The sequence below is a fragment of the Aegilops tauschii genome, chromosome 3 (genome assembly GCF_002575655.3).
Source record: "Aegilops tauschii subsp. strangulata cultivar AL8/78 chromosome 3, Aet v6.0, whole genome shotgun sequence".
Classification (NCBI taxonomy): domain Eukaryota; kingdom Viridiplantae; phylum Streptophyta; class Magnoliopsida; order Poales; family Poaceae; genus Aegilops; species Aegilops tauschii.
Window position 1 is genome coordinate 626,184,886 of NC_053037.3, and position 26,988 is coordinate 626,211,873.

General features: G+C 46.1%; 1 protein-coding gene across 1 annotated transcript; it reads right to left on the reverse strand.

Moving 5' to 3' along the window:
- Positions 1-23,868: 23,868 nt before the first annotated feature.
- Positions 23,869-26,513, reverse strand: LOC109771272 (protein SOSEKI 5). The gene is made up of 3 exons (XM_020329968.4): positions 26,133-26,513; positions 25,084-26,029; positions 23,869-24,417 (listed from the first exon to the last, which is right to left on the reverse strand). Exons 1-3 carry the CDS (start codon positions 26,350-26,352, stop codon positions 24,201-24,203), a joined length of 1,383 nt encoding a protein of 460 aa, XP_020185557.1. The 5' UTR covers positions 26,353-26,513; the 3' UTR covers positions 23,869-24,200.
- Between the last annotated feature and the right edge of the window lie 475 nt (positions 26,514-26,988).

Consider the following 26,988-nt stretch of genomic DNA (forward strand, 5'->3'; position numbering starts at 1 on the left):
AATTACTCAACTAGCACAACTATGATATTACCACCTTTATATCTCAAAACAATTATCAAGCATCAAATTTCTCATGATATTATAATTAAAGCAAATTGCCATGATTATTTTAAGACTCTCAAAGTAATATAAGTGAAGCATGAGAGATCAATAGTTTCTATAAAACAAATCCACCGCCGTGCTCTAAAAGATATAAGTGAAGCACTAGAGCAAAACTATATAGCTCAAAAAATATAAGTGAAGCACATAGAGTATTCTAATTAGTTCCAATTTATGTGTGACTCTCTCAAAAGGTGTGTACAGCAAGGATGATTGTGGTAAACTAAAAAAACAAAGACTCAAATAATACAAGACGCTCTAAGCAAAACACATATCATGTGGTGAATAAAAATATAGCTCCAAGTAAAGTTACCGATGGAAGTAGACGAAAGAGGGGATGCCTTCCGGGGCATCCCCAAGCTTTGGCTTTTTGGTGTCCTTAGATTATCTTGGGGTGCCATGGGCATCCCCAAGCTTAGGCTCTTGCCACTCCTTGTTCTATAATCCATCAAATCTTTCACCCAAAACTTGAAAACTTCACAACACAAAACTCAACAGAAAATCTCGTGATCTCCGTTAGCGAAAGAAAACAAAACACCACTTCAAGGTACTGTAATGAACTCATTCTTTATTTATATTGGTGTTAAACCTACTGTATTCAAACTTCTCTATGGTTTATAAACTATTTTACTATCCATAGATTCATCAAAATAAGCAAACAACACACGAAAAACAGAATCTGTCAAAAACAGAACAGTCTGTAGTAATCTGTAACTAACGCAAACTTGGAACTCAACAAATTCAGCCAAAATAGGACGACCTAGAAATTTTGTTTATTGATTAGCAGCAATTGGAATCATTATTTTATCACGTTCTGGTGATTTTTAACAATTGTTTTCGTGAACAGAAAGTTTCTAGAATTTTCAGCAAGATCAAATAACTATCATCCAAGAAGATCCTATAGGTTAAACTTGGCACAAACACTAATGAAAACATAAAAAATCTAACCAGAGGCTAGATCAAATATTTATTCCTAAACAGAAGCAAAAAGCAAAAAACTAAAAATAAAATTGGGTTGCCTCCCAACAAGCGCTATCGTTTAACGCCCCTAGCTAGGCATAAATTATTTTAATGATGCTCGCATGAGAGACAAGAAATGAAGCACAAAGAGAGAATCAAATAGCATGTGACAAACACATCTAAGTCTAACATACTTCCTATGCATAGGCATTTTATAAGCAAACAAATTATCAAGGCAAGCAAAAACTAGCATATGGAAGGAAGAAGGAAGAGACGATAGCAATCTCAACATGACGAGAGGTAATTTAGTAACATGAAATTTTCTACAACCATATTTCCTCTCTCATAAAAATTACATCTAGGATCATAAGCAAATTCAACAATATAGCTACCATATAAAATATTTTCAACACGATCCACATGCATGCAAAGTTGACACTCTTCCGAAATAGTGGGATTAACATTAACTAAAGTCATGACCTCTCCAAACCCACTTTTATCAAAAATTTCATAAGATTGAATATTCTCCAATTATGTGGGATCTAAAGTTGACACTCTTCCAAACCCACTTTTATCAAAAATTTCATAAGATTGAATATTCTCCAAATATGTGGGATCTAAAATTGACACTCTTCCAAACCCACTTTCAATATTATTGCAAACAATATTATCAATCTAATATTCATCATGGGGATTAAATAATTTTTCAAGATCATAAGAAAAATCACCCCAATCATGATCATTGCAGCAAATAGTGGACATAGCAAAACTAGCATCCCCAAGCTTAGGGTTTTGCATATTATTAGCACAATTGACATCAAGAGAATTTATAGCAAAATCATTGCAATCATGCTTTTCATCGAAGGAACTATCAAGTATGGGTGCAATAGCAACAATCTCATGATTAACATAAGGAGCTATAGCAAATTCATCTTCATAAATATTGGCATCATGGCCACAAGAATAGCAAGCATCATGTTCATCAAGGGATATTTCAACCCAATCATCGGAATCATCATTATCTATAGATTCATGCATACCATTATTTTCTTCCAAAGCAACGGTCATTCTTTCAATAAATTCTTGGACATTGGCATTACGAGCAAAGTTTTCATTGCAATATTTAAGTATGACAGAATTTTCAGATTTGTTGAGAGTAAAATCATACTTTTCAATCAAAGAAGCAACTTCATGAGCACCCTTAAAAACGACAAATTCTTCAATTTGTTCGATATCATAGTAACTATAAACACCCTTTGCATAAGAAGGTAAGATTTCATTATCATTGAACTCACATAGGTAGGGAAGGTGTTTTCTAGGGTTCTTAGAGCAACAAGTAAAATCACAAATTTCAGAAAGATTCCAAGCATAGCATAGCAAACTATTTATAAGATACCATAAGAGCTTCCCTTTTTCAGACAAACGATGACGCACAAAATGAGCATGCTCATCTAAAGATTTCCCATCAACTAGGCTAGTTGGGGTTTCAGCACGAGCGCATAAGGATCGAAGATGATCCAAGTAGAACACTCTAAGTGGATCCATATCAATAGATTTTCAGCAAGCGAAGATGCAAGCATATAGAAGGCACATGGCAACACGAGCAAACAAAAGGACGAACGGAAAAGAGAGGGCGAATAAAACGGCAAGGGTGAAGTGGGGGAGAGGAAAACGAGAGGGAAATGGCAAATAATGTAATGCGGGAGATAAGAGTTTGTGATGGGTACTTGGTATGTTGACTTGTGCGTAGACTCCCTGGCAACGGCGCCAGAAATGGCTTTGTTGGGAGTCAAATCTTAACTTGACTTGGCGCACACCTCCCTGGAAACGGCGCAAGAAATCCTTCTTGCTACCTCTTGAGCACTGCGTTGGTTTTCCCTTGAAGAGGAAAGGGTGATGTAGTAAAGCAGCGTAAGTATTTCCCTCAGTTTTTGAGAACCAAGGTATCAATCCAATAGGAGGCCACGCACGAGTCCCTCGCACCTACACAAACAAATAAGATCCTCGCAACCAACGCAATAAAGGGGTTGTCAATCCCTTCACGGTCACTTACGAAAGTGAGATCTGATAGATATGATAAGATAATATTTTTGGTATTTTTATGATAAAGATGCAAAGTAAAATAAAAGGCAATAAAAATAGCTAAGTGTTGGAAGATTAATATGATGGAAAATAGACCCGGGGGCCATAGGTTTCACTAGTGGCTTCTCTTGAGAGCATAAGTATTACGGTGGGTAAACAAATTACTGTTGAGCAATTGACAGAATTGAGCATAGTTATGAGAATATCTAGGTATGATCATGTATATAGGCATCACGTCCGCGACAAGTAGACCGACTCCTGCCTGCATCTACTACTATTACTCCACACATCGACCGCTATCCAGCATGCATCTAGAGTATTAAGTTCAAAAGAACAGAGTAACGCTTTAAGTAAGATGACATGATGTAGAGGGATAAACTCATGCAATATGATATAAACCCCATCTTGTTATCCTCGATGGCAACAATACAATACGTGCCTTGTTGCCCCTGCTGTCACTGGGAAAAGACACCGCAAGATTGAACCCAAAGCTAAGCACTTCTCCCATTGCAAGAAAGATCAACTAGTAGGCCAAACCAAACTGATAATTCGAATAGACTTGCAAAGATAACCAATCATACATAAAAGAATTCAGAGAAGATTCAAATATTGTTCATAGATAAACTTGATCATAAACCCACAATTCATCGGTCTCAACAAACACACCGCAAAAGAAGATTACATCGAATAGATCTCCACGAGAATCATGGAGAACTTTGTATTGAGAACCAAAGAGAGAGAACAAGCCATCTAGCTAATAACTATGGACCCGAAGGTCTGAGGTAAACTACCCACACATCATCGGAGAGGCTATGGTGTTGATGTAGAAGCCCTCCGTGATCAATGCCCCCTCCGGCGGAGCTCCGGAAAAGGCCCCAAGATGGGATCTCACGAGTATAGAAGGTTGCGGTGGTGGAATTAGGTTTTTGGCTCCGTATCTGGTAGTTTGGGGTACGTAGGTATATATAGGAGGAAGAACTACGTCAGTGGAGCAACATGGGCCCCACGAGGGTGGAGGGCGCGCCTAGGGGGGTAGGCGCGCCCCCTACCTCGTGCCCTCCTGATTGCTTTCTTGACGTAGGGTCCAAGTCCTCTGGATCACTTTTTTCCAAAAATCACGTTTCCGAAGGTTTCATTCCGTTTGGACTCCGTTTGATATTCTTTTTCTGCGAAACTCTGAAATAGGCAAAAAACAGCAATTCTGGGCTGGGCCTCCGGTTAATAGGTTAGTCCCAAAATAATATAAAAGTATATAATAAAGCCCATTAAACATCCAAAACAGAATATAATATAGCATGGAACAATCAAAAATTATAGATACGTTGGAGACGTATCAACCAGTTCTCGCCGCATCATGACAGTCAGTTTACGCTTTCTCTACGGAGGTCCTCATCCGGTTTAGACCAGGGCACAATCGCAGTAGTTCTCCCTTTACTACCCTAACCGATAGAGCGAAACGTAGGGTAGCAAGCACAGGAGCCGGGCAACCCAACTATTGACCCAAGACAATGATTCGGAGCTGATGCATATAAGGCCAAACTTGCGATGCCGAAGTGCGTTGTAGAGCTGTTCGGGCTTTTGCTGGCAACTCATTTGTTCCCATACCGAGCCCCTGGCAGGTTATGCCAAGGTATATTTGTGAAACAACCGTGGCAGCTATATTCCGTGGCGAGACAACACGGATGATTAGTTCGGATATGTTTTACTGGGAACTGAGCGGTGTGCCAATGATTACTTATGATATATATAAAAGCCATCCTCCCGGCTATTTGACATGCTCGGGGTTGGAGGCGGAGGAACAGGCATAGTACAGGCTCAACAAATAGAGAGTGCGGTCTACAAAAATTTATTTTGGACCTCCTGTCGCCCGTCTGCGCCGCCAGTCCTCGGTGGGGGGAATCCTTGATGGAAATAGCCCCTTAGGTGAGTATACGGATCCGGAGCCAGTTTCAGATATTTGTCCTGTTCATCACCTGTTTTTAAAGGATAGCGAAGGAAGAAAAAATAAAAAGGAAATAAATAAAAAATGTTACTGGAGTGCTTGCAGGCTTGTCCGTATTGTGCTTCCGCCAATGCCCATGGTATCTTGAGTGTGTAATGATGTATGTGCGGTACAACTTTTGTAGGTGTACGGAGTGGGCGGCGGAAGCCGGTATGCTATTTCCGTTCTGGGAGTAGTTGATCCTCGGGTGGAGATTGCTTCTGACCCCCAGTGTTTCGGTGGTGAACCTTTCCGTCATCCCTGTCGCCTGGCGGCCTCCTCCCCCTGTGTTCGGCGTTGAGCTTGCCGGCCTGTTTAAAGACCCAGCAGTTTTTGTTGGTATGATTAGCTGGTTTATCGGGGTGGCCATGAATCTAGCAGGGTCGGTCCAATATCCTGTCCAGGTTGGATGGTTCGTCTCGATTCGCCTTGAATGGCTTCCTCCGCTGACCGGGCTTGGGGTTGCTGAATCCGGCGTTGACCGCTGTGTCGCATGATCTTTCATTGTCATTGCGACTGTTGTTTTTGCTTCGTCGTGGCTTTCCGTTGCCATCTCGGATTTCGGAGGTGTCCGGGTTGCTGGCGCTATTGCTTCTACGATCGAGCCAGCTGTCTTCTCCCGCGCAAAAGCGGGTCATTAGAGCAGTGAGGGCTGTCATGGATTTAGGTCCTTCTTGGCCGAGGTGGCGTGCTAGCCATTCATCCCGGACACTGTGTCTGAAAGCCGCAAGGGCTTCCGCGTCCGGACAGTCGATGATTTGGTTCTTTTTGACTAAGAACCGAGTCCAGAGCTCCCTGGCTGATTCTCCGAGCTGCTGGACAATGTGACTTGGGTCATCGGCATCTGGTGGCCGGACATATGTTCCACGGAAGTTATCGAGGAAAGCCTCTTCCAAGTCCTCCCAGCTGCCTATGGAATTTTCAGGCAGGTTGTTTAACCAGTACCGAGCTGGCCCTTTTAGTTTTAGTGGGAGGTATTTAATGGCGTGGAGGTCGTCCCCACGGGCCATATGGATGTGGAGGATGAAATCTTCTATCCATACCGCGGGGTCGGTGATACGTCTCCGTCGTATCTATAATTTTTTATTGTTCCATGCCAATATTATTCAACTTTCATATACTTTTGGCAACTTTTATACTATTTTTGGGACTAACATATTGATCCAGTGCCTAGTGTAAGTTCCTGTTTGTTGCATGTTTATGTTTCGCAGAAACCCAATATCAAACGGAGTCCAAATAGGATAAAACGGACAGAGGATTATTTTGGAATATTTATGATTTTTGGGAAGTAAAATCAACGCGAGACGGTGCCTGAGGGGGCCACGAGGAAGGGGGCGCGCCCCAGGAGGGCAGGCACGCCCTGGACCCTCGTGTGCACCCCTTAAGGCGGTTGACGCACTTCTTTTGCCGCAAGAAAGCTAATTTTATGAGAAAGATCTGGGCGAAACATTCAACCCAATTGGAGTTATGGATCTCCGGATATAAAAGAAACGGTGAAAGGGTGGCAGAACAGAGCGCAGAAACAGAGAGAAATAGAGAGAGAGATCCAATCTCGGAGGGGCTTTCGCCCCTCTCACGCCATGGAGGCCAAGGACCATAGGGGAAACCCTTCTCCCATCTAGGGAGGAGGTCAAGGAAGAAGAAGACAAAGGGGCCCTCTCTCCCCTTCTCTTCCGGTGGCGCCGGAACGCTGTCGTGGCCATCATCATCACCGCCATCTTCACCAACAACTTCACCGCCATCATCACCAACTCTTCCCCCCTCTATGCAGCGGTGTAACCTCTCTCTTACCGGCTGTAATCTCTACTTAAACATGGTGCTCAGCGCTATATATTATTTCCCAATGATGTATGGCTATCATATGATGTTTGAGTAGATCTGTTTTGTCCTATGGGTTAATTGATGATCGTGATTGGTTTGAGTTGCATGTTTTATTATTGGTGTTATCCTATGGTGCTCTCCGTGTCGCGCAAGCGTGAGGGATTCCCGCTGTAGGGTTTGCAGTATGTTCATGATTTGCTTATGGTGGGTGGCGTGAGTGACAGAAGCACAGACCCGAGTAAGTAGGTTGTTTGCGTATGGGATAAAGAGGACTTGATGCTTTAATGCTATGGTTGGGTTTTACCTTAATGATCTTTAGTAGTTGCGGATGCTTGCTAGAGTTCCAATCATAAGTGCATATGATCCAAGTAGAGAAAGTATGTTAGCTTATGCCTCTCCCTCAAATAAAATTGCAATAATGACTACCAGTCTAGTTATCGATTGCCTAGGGACAAATAACTTTCTCGTGACAAAAAGCTCTCTACTAAAACTAATTTAGTTGTGTCTTCATCTAAACAGCCCCTAGCTTTTATTTACTCTCTCTTTATTATCTTGCAAACCTATCCAAAAACACCTACAAAGTACTTCTAGTTTCATACTTGTTCTAGGTAAAGAGAACGTCAAGCGTGCATAGAGTTGTATCGATGGTCGATAGAACTTGAGGGAATATTTGTTCTACCTTTAGCTCCTCGTTGGGTTCGACACTCTTACTTATCGAAAGAGGCTACAATTGATCCCCTATACTTGTGGGTTATCAAGACCTTTTTCTGGCGCCGTTGCCGGGGAGTCATAGCGTGGGGTGAATATTCTCGTGTGTGCTTGTTTGCTTTATCACTAAGTAATTTTTATTGATGTTCTTAGTTGTTCTCTATATTTAGTTATGGATATGGAACACGAAATACAAAAAAAATTAGGTGTACTTGCTGCTCTTGGAGATGGGGAACCTCCTAAAACCCTCGATGCTCGTTATGTGATAGATATTATGTACTACTTTGATAATCCTGAGAAACCCCATTCAATTTGGTAATGGGCGCCACGTTGGATCAACATGAATACTTTAAGGATTATCGCTTGACTCAAAAAGGGAAACTATTATGGGATCAAATTTATATGTTGAAGTGGTATGCTCGGCAAGTATGCTTGAGATATGATTATACTTGTTGCTCTAGGATGAAGGCTCCACACCTTCCCTTTTCATGTAAATTTAATGATAATGAAACCTTGGATTCTTATGCTAGAGGTATATATGATTACTATGATGTGGAACAAATAGAAGAATTTGTTGCTTTTATGGGTGCTTATGAAATTGAATCTATGTTCAAAGATATGAAAATCTTTATGATGCTATTTACAGACCTGAAAATTTAGCTATCCTTAAATATTGTTATGAGAATTATGAATACAATTCCGATATTGATGCATTTATTGAGAAAGTCTCCATTGTCCCAGAAGAGACTAATATTTTGCAGGAATCTATGGAAGAAGAAATTGATGAAACTGTGAGCTCATTGGATGAAAAAGATGAGGAGGAGAGCGAAGAACAAAAGGAGGAAGAGCGGATTGATCACCCGTGCGCAGCTTCTAATGAGAGTAACTCTTCAACTCATACATTGTTTAATTTCCCTTCATGCTTACCGAAGGATGAATGCTATGATAATTGCTATGATCCCGTTGATTCTTTTGAAATATCCCTTTTTGATGATGCTTGCTATGCTTGTGGCCAAGATGCCAATATGAATTATGCTTATGGAGATGAACTTTCTATAGTTCCTTATGTTAAACATGGAATTGTTGCTATTGCACCCATGCATGATAGTCCTATTATCTTTTTGAATTCTCCCGACTACACTATATCGGAGAAGTTTGTGCTTATTAAGGATTATATTGATGGGTTGTCTTTTACTACTACACACGATGATTTTGATGAGTATAATATGCATGTGCTTGCTGCTCCTACTTGCAATTATTATGAGAGAGGAACTATATCTCCACCTCTCTATGTTTCCAACACGATAAAATTGCAAGAAACTGTTTATACTATGCATTGGCGTTTACTTTGTGTGCATGAATTGTTCTTTTATGACATGTTGATGCATAGGAAGAGAGTTAGACTTCGTCATTACATGATATATGTTGCTTTGTGCTCACTACTAAATTACAAATCATTGTTAATTAAAATTGGCTTTGATATACCTTGGGATCCGGGTGGATCCATTACTTGAGCACTATATGCCTAGCTTAATGGCTTTAAAGAAAGCGCTGCCAAGGAGACAACCCGGAAGTTTTAGAGAGTCATTTATTTATGTTGAGTGCTTTCATATAGTTTAAAAACAACAAAAATAAAGAGGGGAACCTAAAACTTTTTCAAAAAGAAAAGCGAAAGTGAGAAAGACGAGCATTGTTAAAGTGGGAGCTAGCCTTGAACTTTGTTCATGCTCACGGAAAGTTTGTGAATCTTGATTACAGAAACTTTTCAACAAAAATAAATATCCCCTTGTACAATTCCATTGTATTATAAAAATAATGTGCCAAGGTTTTCCTTTAGGATGTTTACAATGCTTGTTGGTTTGTACGGTGCAGGACAGAAACTTTGGCTGTAGTGCGCGATTTTTCATTTTTTTTACTGGAACGTCAAACGGTTCTGATTCTTTTTGCACTGTATTTCTAAACAAATTGTTTATTTTTCCTAAGTTTGGCATAATTTTTCAACTATCAGAAGTATGGTGAATGTTCAGATTATTACAGACTGTTCTGTTTTAGACAGATTCTGTTTTTGATGCATAGTTTGCTTGTTTTGATGAAACTATCGATTTATATCAGTGGATTAAGCCATGAAAAAGCTATATTACAGTAGACACAATTCAAAAACAAAATATGAATTGGTTTGCAATAGTACTTAGAGTAGTGATTTGCTTTATTATACTAACGGATCTTACCGAGTTTTTTGTTGAAGTTTTGTGTGGATGAAGTGTTCGATGATCGAGAAGGTCTCGATGTGGGAAGAAGGAAGAGAGGCAAGAGTTCAAGCTTGGGGATGCCCAAGGCACCCCAAGTAAATATTCGAGGAGACTCAAGCGTCTAAGCTTGGGGATGCCCCGGAAGGCATCCCCTCTTTCTTCAACAAGTATCGGTATGTTTTCGGATTCGTTTCGTTCATGCGATATGTGCAAATCTTGGAGCGTCTTTTGCTTTAGTTTTCATTTTTCTTTTATGCACCATGCTGGTATGAGATAGTCCTTGGTTGATTTATAGAATGCTCTTTGCACTTCACTTATATCTTTTGAGTATTGATTTATAGAATGCTTCATGTGCTTCACTTATATCATTTGAAGTTTGGATTGCCTGTTTCTCTTCACATAGAAAACCGCCATTTGTAGAATGCTCCTTTGCTTCACTTATATTTGTTAGAGCGTGGGCATATCTTTTGTAGAAAGAATTAAACTCTCTTGCTTCACTTATATCTATTTAGAGAGTTGACAGGAATTGGTCATTCACATGGTTAGTCATAAAATCCTACATAAAACTTGTAGATCGTTGAATACGATATGTTTGATTCCTTGCAATAGTTTTGCGATATAAAGATGGTGATATTTGAGTCATGCTAGTGGGTAGTTGTGGATTGTAGAAATACTTGTGTTGAGGTTTGTGATTCCCGTAGCATGCACGTATGGTGAACCGTTATGTAACGAAGTCGGAGCCTGATTTATTTATTTATTGTCTTCCTTATGAGTGGCGGTCGGGGACGAGCGATGGTCTTTTCCTACCAATCTATCCCCCTAGGGGCATGAGTAGTAGTACTTTGCTTCGAGGGCTAATAAACTTTTGCAATAAGTATATGAGTTCTTTATGACTAATGTGAGTCCATGGATTATACGCACTCTCACCCTTCCATCATTGCTAGCCTCTTCGGTACCGTGCATTGCCCTTTCTCACCTCGAGAGTTGGTGCAAACTTCGCCGGTGCATCCAAACCCCGTGATACGATACGCTCTATCACACATAAGCCTCATTATATCTTCCTCAAAACAGCCACCATACCTACCTATCATGGCATTTCCATAGCCATTCCGAGATATATTGCCATGCAACTTCCATCATCATCATATACATGACTTGAGCATTTATTGTCACATTGCTTTGCAGGATCGTAAGATAGCTAGCATGATGTTTTCATGGCTTGTCCGTTTTTTGATGTCATTGCTACGCTAGATCATTGCACATCTCGGTACACCGCCGGAGGCATTCATATAGAGTCATATCTTTGTTCTAGTATCGAGTTGTAATATTGAGTTGTAAGTAAATAAAAGTGGGATGATCATCATTATTAGAGCATTGCCCCAGTGAGGAAAGGATGATGGAGACTATGATTCCCCCACAAGTCGGGATGAGACTCCGGACGAAAAAAAAAATAGAAAGGCCAAAAAAAAGAGAAGGCCCAAAAAAACAAAAACAAAAAAAACAAAAAAATGAGAGAAAAAGAGAGAAGGGGCAATGTTACTATCCTTTTACCACACTTGTGCTTCAGAGTAGCACCATGTTCTTCATATAGAGAGTCTCTTGAGTTATCACTTTCATATACTAGTGGGAATTTTCATTATAGAACTTGGCTTATATATTCCGATGATGGGCTTCCTCAAATGCCCGAGGTCTTCATGAGCAAGCAAGTTGGATGCACACCCACTTAGTTTCAGTTTGAGCTTTCATACACTTATACCTCTAGTGCATCCGTTGCATGGCAATCCCTACTCCTCACATTGACATCAATTGATGGGCATCTCCATAGCCCGTTGATTAGCCGCGTCGATGTGAGACTTTCTCCCTTTTTGTCTTCTCCACATAACCCCCATCATCATATTCTATTCCACCTATAGTGCTATATACATGGCTTGCGCTCATGTATTGCGTGAGGGTTGAAAAAGTTGAAGCGCATTAAAAAGTATGAACCAATTGCTCGGCTTGTCATCGGGGTTGTGCATGATTTGAATATTTTGTGTGGTGAAGATGGAGCATAGCCAGACTATATGATTTTGTAGGGATAACTTTCTTTGGCCATGTTATTTTGAAAAGACATGATTGCTTTATTAGTAGGCTTGAAGTATTATTGTTTTTATGTCAAATAATAGACTATTGCTTTGAATAACTCATGTCTTAATATTCATGCCATGATTAGACATATGATCAAGATTATGCTAGGTAGCATTCCACATCAAAAATTATCTTTTTTATCATTTACCTACTCGAGGACGAGCAGGAATTAAGCTTGGGGATGCTGATACGTCTCCGTCGTATCTATAATTTTTGATTGTTCCATGCCAATATTATTCAACTTTCATATACTTTTGGGAACTTTTTATACTATTTTTGGAACTAACATATTGATCCAGTGCCCAGTGCCAGTTCCTATTTGTTGCATGTTTATGTTTCGCAGAAACCCAATATCAAACGGAGTCCAAACGGGATAAAAACGGACGGAAAATTATTTTGGAATATTTATGATTTTTGGGAAGTAAAATCAACGCGAGACGGTGCCCGAGGGGGCCATGAGGCAGGGGGGGGCGCCCTGGACCCTCGTGGGCACCCCGTAAGGCGGTTGATGCTCTTCTTTTGCCGCAAGAAAGCTAATTTTATGAGAAAGATCTGGGCGAAAGATTCAACCCAATCGGAGTTACGGATCTCCGGATATAAAAGAAACGGTGAAAGGGAAGCAGAACAGAGCGCAGAAACAAAGAGAGAGATCCAATCTCGGAGGGGCTTTCGCCCCTCCCACGCCATGGAGGCCAAGGACCAGAGGGGAAACCCTTCTCCCATCTAGGGAGGAGGTCAAGGAAGAAGAAGACGAAGGGGCCCTCTCTCCCCTTCTCTTCCGGTGGCGCTGGAACGCTGTCGTGGCCATCATCATCACCGCCATCTTCACCAACAACTTCACCGCCATCATCACCAACTCTTCCCCCCTCTATGCAGCGGTGTAACCTCTCTCTTACCCGCTGTAATCTCTACTTAAACATGGTGCTCAACGCTATATATTATTTCCCAATGATGTATGGCTATCATATGATGTTTGAGTAGATCTGTTTTGTCTTATGGGTTAATTGATGATCGTGATTGGTTTGAGTTGCATGTTTTATTATTGGTGCTGTCCTATGGTGCTCTCCGTGTCGCGCAAGCGTGAGGGATTCCCTCTGTAGGGTTTGCAATATGTTCATGATTTGCTTATGGTGGGTGGCATGAGTGACAGAAGCACAGACCCGAGTAAGTAGGTTGTTTGCGTATGGGATAAAGAGGACTTGATGCTTTAATGCTATGGTTGGGTTTTACCTTAATGATCTTTAGTAGTTGCGGATGCTTGCTAGAGTTCCAATCATAAGTGCATATGATCCATGTAGAGAAAGTATGTTAGCTTATGCCTCTCCCTCAAATAAAATTGCAATAATGACTACCGGTCTAGTTATCGATTGCCTAGGGACAAATAACTTTCTCGTGACAAAAAGCTCTCTACTAAAACTAATTTAGTTGTGTCTTCATCTAAACATCCCCTAGCTTTTATTTACTCGCACTTTATTATCTTGCAAACCTATCCAAAAACACCTACAAAGTACTTCTAGTTTCATACTTGTTCTAGGTAAAGCAAACGTCAAGCGTGCGTAGAGTTGTATCGATGGTCGATAGAACTTGAGGGAATATTTGTTCTACCTTTAGCTCCTCGTTGGGTTCGACACTCTTACTTATCGAAAGAGGCTACAATTGATCCCCTATACTTGTGGGTTATCAGTCGGTTGTCCCGCCGTATGATTCAATATTGACGGGTTTGAATCCTTCGGGGAATTCATGATACATTACTTAATCAGTGAAGCAAAGTGGGTGTGCGGCGCCTCTGTGTTGGGCCACACTGCGACGTAACTCCGAAGGAGTCCCTTTGCGGTTTTCGGCTCGGGCGTGGCGAGGTATGACACGTCCGAATAGGTAGCCATCGTCGCGTGTCGAAGTATGATTTCGCGATCCGTAGATTGGTCTTGCGTGTCTTGCTCTGTTGTCCAAGTCCCACTGCAGGTCGTCTGGGTAATCGTGACCTGCGTTGTTCTCGCCTTTACGGCGAGGTGGGGCGGTCTGGTGTTCGGCTTGAGTTGCCTTTTTATCCGGACAGAGTTGTCGGCGACCTGCCACATTGTGTGACGATGGTATGGGCCCCAACGCCCCGTCATCGGACTGGTATAGCAATCTGTGCTTTGGGTGGCTTTTGGCTAGGCCACTAAGGCCTCTTCGGCGACCAGGACTTCGGTCCATCTGTCGTTGAGTAGGTCTTGGTCAGCTTGAAGCTGCTGCTACTTATTTTTCAGGCTCCTTGCCATAGCTATTAGCCTGCGCTTGAAGCGCTCCTGCTCGAGGGGCTCTTCGGGTACGATGAAGTCTTCGTCGCCGAGGCTTTCCTCATCTTCGGAGAGCGGAAGGTAGTTGTCGTCCTCCGAACTGTCGCTGGGCAGGGCCTGTTCATCGGGGCTGACTTGCCCGTTTTCCTGTTCCTCCTGTTCGGATATTATTCCAACAGGGTCTTCATTGCTTTCGGCGCCGTCCGGAGCACTATTTTCTCCGGTGCCATCGTTGTTGTGGCATGACTTGGAGCGGCGTTTGGGGCGCCGGAACTTAGACTGTGTCTCAGGAGCTTTATTCTCAACTGGATCTCCCTTGTCATTGCCGCAAGCTTTTTTAAGTGTATCAACCATGTACACGTCGTGTGAAGGGGTGGCCGTCCCACGCTTGATGACTGGTGGGTCTTGGCCATGCTCCTTGTCGGCATCGTCGTCTATACTGTCAATGTCTTCGGAGCCATAAGCAGGCATGTCGGTGAAGTCCTCAATAGTGGCTATGAAGTGGGTGGCGGGTGGGAAGCGAAATTCTCCATTATCAGCCTCTAGCTCGAACCGGACATAGTTCGATCGCGAGTCCCCCATCAGGGACAGGTTTTTCAATGAATTTAGCACATCGCCAAAGGGTGAGTGTTGGAAGATATCTGCGGCGCTGAACTCGAAGATTGATAACCGATCCAACTCGGTGTCCGGGAGCGTGCGAGGTTCGGAACTTGTAGCCGGAGACGAGTCCGGAATTCCGTTGACGCTGATATTGCCTGGTGTTGAGTCTGTGTGCGGTTCCAATGCCGCGGACTCTGTGGCTTCGGATGGTGCGAACTGCTCCGGATCTAAGGTCGTAGCAGTTACAAGAACCGTCTCCAGAATCTGGTCCGATGACAGGCTTAAGTCATGTTCATCGGAGCGAGGGGGAGCGATCGCCGCGGTCTCAAATCCATTGAAGATCAAGTCTCCACGGATATCCGTGACATAGTTCAAGTTTCCAAATCTGACCTGGTGGCCAGGGGCGTAGCTATCGATCTGCTCCAGATGGCCTAGCGAGTTGGCCCGCAGTACGAAGTCGCCGAATACGAAAATCTGTCCGGGGAGGAAGGTTTCTCCTTGGACAGCGTCACCATAGGCGATCGAAGGGGCCATCGAACCTTTCGTCGACGGCATAGTGGAACTCTCAACGAGAGCACCAATGTCGGTGTCAAAACCGGCGGATCTCGGGTAGGGGGTCCCGAACTGTGCGTCTAGGATCGATGGTAACAGGAGACGGGGGACACGATGTTTACCCTGGTTCGGGCCCTCTCTATGGAGGTAATAACCTACTTCCTGCTTGATTGATCTTGATGAATATTTGTGTTATAAGAGTTGATCTACCACGAGATCGTAATGGCTAAACCCTAGAAGTCTAGCCTATATGACTATGGTAATGCGTATGTATTCTTTCCGGAATAACCCCTCTGGTTTATATAGACACCGGGGGGATTTAGGGTTACATAGAGTCGGTTACATAAGAAGGAATCTTCATAATCGACCGCCAAGCTTGCCTTCCACGCCAAGGAGAGTCCCATCCGGACACGGGTATAGTCTTCGGCTTTCATGTCTTCACTGCCCATCAGTCCGGCCCATGGATAACAGGCCGGACGCCAGAGGACCCCTTAGTCCAGGACTCCCTCACTTGGTTTTTGCTATGATATGTTCAAATTCAGAATCAGTGGACCTTCTAAAGGTACTTCCCTACCAAAACTTCAGATGTAATTCCTGAAACTATATGTACTTGAGCCTTCATCGGTACAATTGGAGCTAAAAACATATGGTTGATTTATTTTTATTCACCATTTGTCCACACCCAAGTCTATATAGCTCTAAGATATTCTATAGCCTTTGGGCACCCTCACGTGAAGCCCTAATGTCTAGAACTAAGTGAGTTGTCCCCTTGAATTTAAGCATGCTGATGAATCCTTCGGCACATAAGAGGAAGAGATAGGGAGGATTGGATCTCCTCGTCGGATGCCTCTTGTAGGTTTAAACTACTCAGAGAAGACTCCATTCACCCTAACTGAGAAGGTGACTAATTCAATACATGACATAACCTCTCACCCAAGCATCTGCAAAGCCAAGCTTAGTCATTACAGCTCACTTAACTCGGTCATACGCTTTTTTTTCATATCTAACTTGATAGCACAAGCTCCATATTTACCTCTTTTCCTCTTAATATAGTGAATACATTTATAGGCAGTGATTACATTATTCGTTATCAGACGGCCGGGTACAAATGCACTTTACTCCTCTGAGATTATCTCTTCCAACACCTGTCTAAGACGAAGAGCGAGGACCTACGAGGCTATCTTATACTCGCTCTGTTCCCTATAATAAGACCTTCTAGCTATTTCAAAATATCAATTACATACATACAAAAATGAGTGAACATACATACTAAAATGTGTCTATATACATACGAATCAAGAAAAAGTTAAAAGGTTTTATATTAAGGAATGGAGGGAGTACAAAACATTACATAGAGCAATTGGCCTAAATTGAGTTAGGTCCTGACAGTTTTAATTATACTCCAGTGCTGAAACCTGTTGTGATACTGTCCGGCACCAAAACCGGTTGTATTTTCAACATTTTGAGTTGATGTGTTGTTTCCATGGAAATGTGCACATACTTCGAGTACGTTGCACACGTCACATCCTGCATGACCCCGTCCTATTATAATATAGCGCGCATGTGAGCGACCGAGTAGGTCCAAACAAGGATCGACAAGAAAAGCTGGTGGGGGTAGATGCAACGTCCTTTTGAACAAGTGAAAGCATAGACAAAGTCAAACGTTGCAGTATATGTGCCTACTCCTAAATACACCTTGATCCATATTTCGATGATGCTAAAATGAGTAAAGTAACAAGGGAGGTGCGTGCCGTAGCAAAGACATTCGTTCAGTCTGCAGTGCACGCGCTTCCATCCACATTTTGATGCTGCTGCTACTACTACTACGTGGTTCATCCTGCATTCTCTCCCCCTGCACGCACGGAACAATTGAATCATCATCAGTCACAACTCAAAAAGAAAGAAAGAATCTTGGGAGGTAGAAGAGGAGCATAGTTATCTATCAGTATCTAGTCAGATTTGGTGACGCCTGACGGATCGAGCAACGCGATCTAAAGGGCTTAGAGCATCTCCAGCCGCGCCGTCCTCAGCCGATTTTTTCCGCGTCGGCGCCCAAAAATCAACCCAGTCGCGTCCTCAGGAGCCCTTTTTTACCGGTTTGGGCCGAAACTGGCGCCGGCGGACCCAGGACGAACCTGGCGCGCTGGGGGGCGCCCGGGGGCGCCGGGGCGAGTGATTTTGGTGCGAACGAGGATGGGCCCGCCGAGTCAGCGAGACGCTGCTTTCTCGTCCTCATTGCCTCGGTTCCCGCGGGAATTAATGCGAAGGCTGTCGCGCCGGTCAGCCCCCATTGATGCCTCACGGGCGACGCAGTGAAGGCGCCGCGACATGCGTCCCGCCCGCTACCGCCACGCGTCGCCCGGCATGCAGCCTCTCACCGCCCCGCTGCGGCTATAAAAGGCGACCTCCCCGCCGGTGGATGCCACAGCTCACATTCCCCCTCGCATCCGGCGCACAAAGCAACACCCCCCCCCCTTCCCGCCGACAAGCAAATGGCCGAGAGGTTTCCAGGCGACGGCGCGGCGGCGAACGGCTTCGGCCACCGCCATCTCCAAGAGCCGGAGGTGGGCCTCCTCTACGAGGCCGAGTATCCGGCGCCCCCGGACATGCGGGTGCCGGGGGCGTGGAGGGTGAGCGCCGGCGGCGTCCCGGTGCCACCGGTGCCCGAGGGGGCGGCACGGCGGGCCGAGATCGCCCGCATCCGCTCGTCCCTGATGGAGGAGCAGCGGAACGAGCCGAGGTACGCCGTCGACAACGAAATGCTGTGGACGATGTACTTCGAGCGCCACCGCCAAGAGCAGATCGCCTCCGTCAACGGTGTCATCCCCCGTGGCCTCCTCAACGCCGACGGGCGGCGCGAGTGGTGGGGCGTGCTAGGGCGCACCCTCGAGGCCGTCCTCGACCACATTGAGACCGGCAACGTGTCACGCCTCGAGTACCCGCCGCGGCCGTCCTTCTCTCGCCGCCGTGGCAGCTCCTGGACGCCGCGGCGAATGGAGCCGGGGACGTCCTCGTCGTCGGGCTCCGGCTCGCCGGCGCTCCGCCCCATCAAGCCAGAGCCGGAGGAGACGCCGCTCCGGCGCCGCACCCGCAGCAGCGCCCTCGTCGTCAACGAGGGTGCCCGCCCCTCCCCGCGCTCCCTCCGCCTGGTCCAGCCGAAGCCCGAGCCGGCTGCTCCCCGTGAAGCCGGAGCACGTCGACATGGTGGCCCCTGACGATGAGGCCGCCATAAAATGGGCGAATGAGGACTACGTACGCGAGCAGGTGCGTCGTCAGCGCCGGGCATACAAGGAGCTCCAGGCCCGGCGCCGCGGGCGCGAGGAGGGCGGCGTCATCGTCCTCGACAGCGACGAGGAGGACGAGGCCGGGCCGTCCAGCGCCCCACCGCGCGTCGGCGACCCTGGCCAGGGGTGCAGCAGGGACGGCGGCGGCATCGGTGAGGCGCGCGACGACGACGGCGGCGGCGACTACACCTGTTTCTACAGGCTTCTCGGCATGTAGATGGTGGACGGTGGACGCGGGGCGCGGTGGCTAGGCGTAGTTTGTATATTTTTATCCCTTTTTGTACAAATTTCAATAAAATTTCGCCGAGTTCGTGCCAGATCGCCGAGTTTGTACAGATTTGTACGAAATATCACCGAGCCCGCGCGATATTGGCGGTGACCTGTGGGGCGGCGACTGGAAACGGAGTCGCCCCCACTCGCCAAGTTAGCGTCGGTTCGCCCTCAGACGGCTCTTTTTCTGTGCTCTGGAGGGCCGAACGGATGGAGAAGCTCTTACTGACGGACTGTGCACTGTGCTGTAAACGCCGGCAGCCACGCCCGTGGTCCTGCCCCTGCTCTGCATCCCAAAGGAATTGGAATTCTGCCCCAGCCAGAGCAGAGCACATGGTTATCTTCAGATAGATGGAAGAAAAGAATCGTTCTTCGGCATTTTATTGCTAAAGCCTGCATATCCACCTATTCATCGGGCACATGGTTATCTTCAGCACAGAGTCACCGAGATCGAGTAGCCAGCAACCTAGCTAGTAGCAATGGCAGATTCAGAGATTGGCAGTGACAATATGGTGCTAAGTACTACTCCAAAAGCACAGATTTTCTGAATTGTCTACCTAGTGCATGCCCATTGGGGATCGAGCATCCAGCACCTAGCTAGCAGCAATGACAGTATGGCGCTAAGTACTCTCTCCGTTTCTTTTTAATTTGCATATAAAGTTTTGGTCAAAGTCAAATTCATTAAAGTTTGACCAATTTTGACAAAAAAATATCAACATCTACAATATTAAAGCTATATGGTATGAAATATAATTTCATGATGCATCAAACATTATTGATTTCATATTGTGAATCTTGATAATTTTTTCTATAAACTTAGTCAAAGCTAACAAAGTTTGACTTTGACCAAATCTTATATGCAGACTAAAAAGAAACGAGGGGAGTATTTAGTTGGGAGTTTCGGTACACAGAAAAGTAACTTTTTGGTGTTAAGCTAGACGACAACTTTCATGCATTGTCCCCCTCACCATGCACAATTAAGCTCACTACTGCTAGTACAAGATAAGATAATCTCTCTAAAAAATTAGTTGTACTTCGTAAAAATCTCTGACTTATAGCTGTATTTTGTACCCCTCAATGGAATATACAGTATGGTTCTACCTTGTACGGAGGGCCTGAACCTGAGTAGATTGTCTTATTTTTTCCCCTCCAACCTAATCGCCACGCCAGGATACAGAAGAATGCTTTATCGAAAAAAAAGGATAGAGAGGAATGGAGGAAGGAGTTGCCTTTGGCTGTATTCCTCTAGTGTATGCAATGCAAGCAAGATAGAGGTCCAATGGTGAAGGGACGGGATGCATCGATCGATTGTTCTCTTTGCTGCACACCAAGCTAGTACTGCTAGCTTGCTTGCTAGGTTTATTCATTTTAATCTTACTCATACAGATACAAGCAAGCACGCATGTGCATGTGATGTGTGCAGCATGCCATAGCAAAGCTCCATCCATCCCATCGAGCCGACCATATATGGGAAATGCCTTCTGGTTCCTAGGTGTATATACACCTTATATTGGAAGAAAAAACAATTAAAAAGGTCAAAAAAGTTTATAACTTTTTTAGAATAAACTTGACTTTCTTTTGCACAACTATATAATTTTTCACAAAAAAACCAGTGTTAACTTCAGGGCAAAAAAAACATATCTTGTGTTCCAAAATATTACTTAAGTTCAGTAAAAATATGCTTCCAACCACTTACGTTACAATTGTCCAGGTATTGTGTTGTCAATTTTATAAAATGTGATAAGAAACTATATCAATTAAAAATTTATGTGGACCGTCTCTAAGGAAGAATTGTGCTTTTGTGAGTCAATTCGCTAGCTTTGAAGGTGAATTGACATTTCGTTCATCGTTTGACCTTGATTTATTTTCTACACTCAACATGTTGTGGTAAAAAATGTAAAGGTTTTCATAAATCTTGATTTATTTTCTACACTCAACACGTTGTGGTAAAAATTATTAGGCTCTCTCCAAAGATGTGTAACTACCTGAGAAAACAGCCAAGCTGATATACATATACACCATGATTTATTGGAGTGTCACATATTAGTATGCGGAGGCATGCAACTTCTATTTAAATATTTTTGCTGCATCTAGGGTGCTTGGTTAAATAAAATGTTTTCTTCATAAGCAATATTGAAAAACAAAAAACATATATTTTTAAGTTATTGAAAATATGCTTACAACCACTCATTTTAGAATTGTACAAACATGGTGTGGTCAAATTGTATTAAGTGTGATAGAAAAATATACAGAGTCGCTCGATTCATAAGCCACATGCTCAATTGTCATTGATCTGACTAGGTCGCCATGAAATCATCTCAGCTATTTTATTGCTCAAGAGATGCATGTACAATTGGTTGGTTAAAATTTGGGGATTAGAATTCAGTGTTTTTCCATTATATGTCTAGAGAGAGATACCGTGAAAATAATATTGATAAGTTCATATTTTATGGTCTTCCTCGTTATCCCAAAACTAAGAATTTACTTTGCTGAATAAATGGTCCCCTGCCCTGGTTCATTGGGGTGTCCTCCTGCTGAGGGGGTGAGCTCTTTGTGCAGGTGCAGGAGTTTGGCCAGCAGGTTTGTGTGGCCAATTTAAGCGTCAATCCAAAAGAGGAGATTGAAGACAATATAAGCGTCAATTTGCTAGACGTGACAAGCTGTCTACCGGAAGGCTGTGCCCGCTGGGTCCACGTTGGCTCACTGGCCGACGATCATTGAACGTTGACGGTCAAAGACGGGAAGCGGCTGGTCATATCTCTTGTAGATAGCATGTCTATCGGGTAGTCGTTTTATCGAGGGCGTCAGACGTATATATAAGTTTTCAGTGGGGTCATGGTGCGCTTAAGTGAAAAAAGGGTCATTTAGTCAAATAAATACGTAACCTCCTTTTGAAACAAGTGAAAAAAAGTAAAACGTTGCCTGTGGCACCTTGCTCGGTTCAAGACACCCATATTTTCTACTACATACCCCTTAATCCAAATGAGTTTGAAGTTGATAGTAATCTTAGCAGACTACACTAGCTACTCAGGGAAGGGGAAATGATGCTAATGTCAAAATTAACAAAGGAGGTGCGTTCCGTAGCAAGGCATTCGTTCAGCCTGTGCGCACGCTTTGATCTAGATATTTCTTTTTGATACACATTTTTCTTAAAATACTGCTGGTAGTACTAGTGTGATTGAGTTTTCTTCAGTCAGTCATCAGTAGGTTCCGGCTGGTCGCTGCGCTGGCCGCAAAGGTGACGTGGTTGGTTGGAGATTTCTAGCTGCTGCTGGGTTTCCTCACAGCAGGGATGCAGCGGACGCCGTCCACCTCCTCGGCCGCCAGCTCCAGCTTATGACCACCACTACACCTGCACGCATAGTTCAATTGAATCATCAGTCAGCCAGGACTCAGGAGGAAGCAATCTTGGTTGTAAGATGAGGAGCGTAGCTAGTATATAGTCAGATTTGGTGACGCGTGTGCGTGGATGGATCGAGCGACGCAATCGATCTCAAGGAGGTCAAATTTGGTGTTTTGACCCTTTCTCCAAAGTTAAGCCAGATGCGACACTGGTTCCAAAAAAAATTCAGGATCTGGCACTTTTTCTACCGCTGGAGTCGATGGCGGTAGGGTATACCAGCCTACCGTCGAGGCCTGTGGTAGGCAACTTATCCACGTCAGTGCAGTGCAGCCCTACCGTCAAACAGGCTGGCGGTAGTCCGTGCAACCCTACCGTCGAGGTGCTCGGCGGTAGGTCGGTACACACTGTATTTGATACTTAGAAAATTTTAATGGTAGGGCGTGCAACCCCTGCCACCAAGGGCCTCGGTGGTAGACGGGTACACGCATTGTATTTGATACTTAGAGTTTTTTTTAGGTAGAACATGCAACCCTACCGCAAAGGGCTTCGGCGGTAGGCAGTTATGCAATACCGCCATCGACCCTGGCGACAGGAAAAGAGTCAGATCTTGAAAAAAATCAAATACAGGTGAGATCTGGTTTAACTTTTGCAAAAGAATCAAAACACCAAATTTTCCCTGTCGAGTAATCACTCGAGTCACCACTGACTAACCGGCTGTGCACTTTGTTGTAAAGCTAAGCAGGAATCACAACTGCGGTGATGCCTCTGCTCTGCATCCCAAAGGAATTGGAATAATTGGAATTTTGTGTTCGAGGCATTTAGATATTTTTTTACCCTTTTTCTGCTATACATATGGATGGTCACATGTCATTTTTCAAAGTTTTTGTTCAATTTTGCAATAATGCGGCAAATGGGATGGCAATGTCCTGTTTATTTTCCCCTAAATTTAGCATGTCAATTTTTTTCCTAGTTTCTGTAATTTTTTTTGGGGGGGGGGGGGGGGGGGGGGGGGGTCTGGTGCTACGGGAGCACCTAAGATTAGGTGCTCCAGGAGCTTTTCAACCGTTAGATCTGAGATCCGAAGGCCGAGGAGAGAGCTCACGCTTTTATTCAAAGAACACCCCCAGAAAATTGGTATTGCAAATCGGGTCCAGCGCATCTGTAGATGACCGTTGGAATTCAGATCCAATGGCCGAGAAGCTCTTGGAGCACCTAAACTTAGGTGCTCCCGTAGCACCTGATATTTTCCGGTTGAACGTTGATGTTTCTATTATGATGTACATCATGACACTTTTTGTGCTGTTTGTTGTATTAGCATGAGGTCCATCTCAGTTTGTAAGTTGTGGCAAAAATTAAGCTTGATTTGGCCTAAATTCCCTAGGGAACGATTTTGCTCCCTTAATCGATCATTTCCAGAGGATATATCATTCGTACTCGGATCAGAAGGACGTTCGCCAGTTATTGGCGTCCTAGTTTTATAAGCGTCCTCGTGCCGCATGCGAGCAAGAGAGTATGCCCAAGCTAGCGTCCTCGTGCCGCATGCAACCTCCTTTTCAAGTTTGAACAAATGGAAACACAAAGTCAAACAGTGCATGTGCCACGCTGCTCGGTTCAGACACACATGCTCTGCTGCCGTGCCACTACAACATTCTACATACACCTTGATCCAAGTGAGCTTGAATTCTACGCTAGCTACTCCGTGAACGGGGAAAATATAAAAAAGAAAGGTAGTCGATGCAAGAGCGCGTGCCGTAGCAAGACATTCGTTCAGTCTGCAGCGGACGCACGTCGATCAACATTTTGATGCTAGTACTAGTATGTTTTCATGAGTTTTCTTGGGTGAAATCAGTCAGTCCGTCCGTCGTCGGTAGTTTCCGGTTGGTCGCCGCGCCGGCTGCTAACGTGGACGTGGGTGGTCGGAGACTTCTTGCTGCTGCTGCCGCTGGGTTTCCTCCCGGCCGGGATGCAGCGGGCGCGGACGCCGTCCACCTCCTCCGCCGCAAGCTCCAGCTTGCAACCACCACCCGTGGTGCTAGCAGCGTTCATCGTGGATTCTCTGCCCCTGCACGCACAATTCAATTGGATCATCATCAGTCACAACTCAGAAAGAAAGAAAGAAAGAAAGAAAGGAGCATAGCTATCTAGTCAGATTTGGTGACGCGTGCGTGGATAGATCGAGCAACGCAAGCAATCTCGAGGAATCGCTCGACTCACTCACGGACTGTGCAGCATCGTGGTCCTGCCTCTGCTCTGCATCCCAAAGGAATTGGAATTGTACCGAGCAGAGCAGAGCAACTACCGTGAAACAGAGGAGCACGCAGCACATCCAGATAGATGTAAGAAAGGAATCCTTCTGCATTTTACTGCTACAGCCTTAGCTACCAGCAATGGCAGATTCAGAGATTGGCAGTGACAATATGGTGCTAAGTACTCCAAAAGTAGCTAGCTAACACTAGCCATTGGGTACGTCACAGACAGCCATTCCCATTGGGTTGGCGGTCGAGCATCCAGCACCTAGCTAACACTAGCAGCAATGGCAGTTTGACAGAGACAACATGGCGCTAAGTATTGTTTGGGAGTTTGGATTCATAAAAGGTAGCTTTCCAGTGTGAGGCTGGACTGGAGCACAACTTTTCTGCATTGTCCCTCTCACTCACCATGCACAGTTAAGCTCGCTACTGCTAGCACACGATAAGATAATCTCTGTCAAACAAGAATGAGCTCCTACCTGTCGGCATTGTACGACGACGACCGCTTCAGAGCGCCCAGCTCGCCACCGTGGCCGGCACGGTCGCCGCTCGCCGACTTCTTGGTCTCCACCAGGCTGCCGCTGAAGTACTCCCGCTCCATGCTTGCGCCGACGCCAATGCTGCCGGAGAACCCGTCTGCACCGCCGGTGCTGCTGCTCAGGTCCGACCGCCCGCGCGGGAGCCTACGCTCTGCCGTGTACCTCGCCCCGCCCGCGCCACCCGGGCCGGTCTCGCGCTTGGGGGCCGCAGGGATGGAGCCACAGGAGATGAGCTGCATCAGCACCGCCGACGCGCGCATCCGCCCGCCCGCGATCACGCCCTGCTGCGCCAGGCCCGCGTCCTCGCCCTCCCGGCGAGCGGCGACGGTGTTCGAGGCGGCGGCCACGCGGACGTCGTTGTTGATGAGCGCCTCGAGCGTGTCGGGGCTGCTGGACGACGGCGGCGGCGAGATCTCGTCCGCGCCGAGCTCCGTCGTCGGCTCTTGCGGCGGCGACGGCTCGGGGCCCCGGCGCCGGCCGCGTCTCTCGTCGGTCTGCGTGGCCGCGTCCGCCCCGGCGCCGCCCCGCGCGGCGGCCACCCGGTACTCGCCGAGGTCGAAGGAGCTCCAGTTCTTGCGCCGGCCGTGGGCCCTGCTAACGGCCGCTGCCGGCATCTTCTTGCTATTTTCGTTCCCGGCCTGGCAGCTGGAGGAGGATGACGAGGAGGAGGAGCCGGCGGAAGCGTCACGCGGGTAGGCCGGCGCGGGGAGGAGGCTGAGCAGCTCGGAGCCCTTGAGCACGTACTCGGCGCCGCTGGCGGGGTGCACGGGGTCGTCGGCCGTGAGGTCGTGCCAGACGTAGCCGGTCTTGTAGCTCCGCTTGGAGGACCACGAGTACGCGTCCGCCATGCCGGCGCCCCGGAGCACCGTCAGCCGGTCCAGCACATCTAAGTAAGCATTCGAGCATGGACAATGTCAATTCTCTTTCTCTGTGACACAAACAGAGTGAGAGGGAAACGAAACAGAGGGAGAGCAGAGCACAGCGGGTACCTCGGAGGCAGAGGCCGTCCTGTGGGTTGGAGACGGGGACCTCCATGAAGTGCGGGTGGTCGAGCTGGCCGTTGCGCGAGAGGTAGTAGACGACGGGCACCTTGGCGGGCGGCGCGGCGTGGGCGTGACGCCTGGTGGTGGCGGAGGTGGTCTTGGGCGGCGGCTCGGTCCAGACGACGGTGCGCTCGGGGCTCGCCCACCGCCCACGGGAGCTCGCCATCCCCGCGCCTCGCTGAAGGTCGCCGGAGCAGCTAGCTTGCAGCGGAGTGGAGTAGTGGTAGCTAGTGAGACCGTGAGAGCGTGTGCGTCGCAGAAATGGCGAGTGGCGTGGCGTGCAGTGGAAGGAGAGGGGAGGAGAATGTCTACGTCACAAGTGTCGGGGTGTCGTCCCCTCCATTTTTATAGGGGGGTGATGACGCCGTGTTGTGTGGGCAACGGCGATGGCGATGGCGATGGAGGGCAATGCGTGGGCGGCGGGGTGGGTTCAAACTGGAGTGAGGAACGGGGAAGGTAGAGCTCGTGACCGACTGACTGATTGACTGCTACCGACTGATGGTAGACGGAGCTGGGCAGTACATGGAGTGGAAATTCGGCGGTGAGGGTGGAGACAGGGGGACGGGGACAAGGCGGGTGAGGTCACGCGAATCACAGTCGGCCACGCCCCGGCCCAAATGACCATCTTGCCCATACTACCTCTGACCTCAGTGTGAGTGTGCGTGCCTCTCTCTGAGCGGCGGCCTTCAATTCAGGGAGTATATAGACCCCTGTTTGTACAATCACGTCACGTGCTTGCTCGCCCTGTCCTCCCCGGCAAGCAAAAGAGAGGTAAAAGCACCACGTACCCTAACTTGCATAA

Bases quoted from the DNA above. Each gene is read 5' to 3' on its own strand.
- LOC109771272 (XM_020329968.4), bottom strand. From the start codon at position 26,352: ATGGCGAGCTCCCGTGGGCGGTGGGCGAGCCCCGAGCGCACCGTCGTC. The intron at 26,030-26,132 runs GTACCCGCTGTG...ATGCTTACTTAG, and splicing joins GGACGGCCTCTGCCTCCGAG to ATGTGCTGGACCGGCTGACG. The intron at 24,418-25,083 runs GTAGGAGCTCAT...TTGTGCGTGCAG, and splicing joins TCGTCGTACAATGCCGACAG to GGGCAGAGAATCCACGATGA.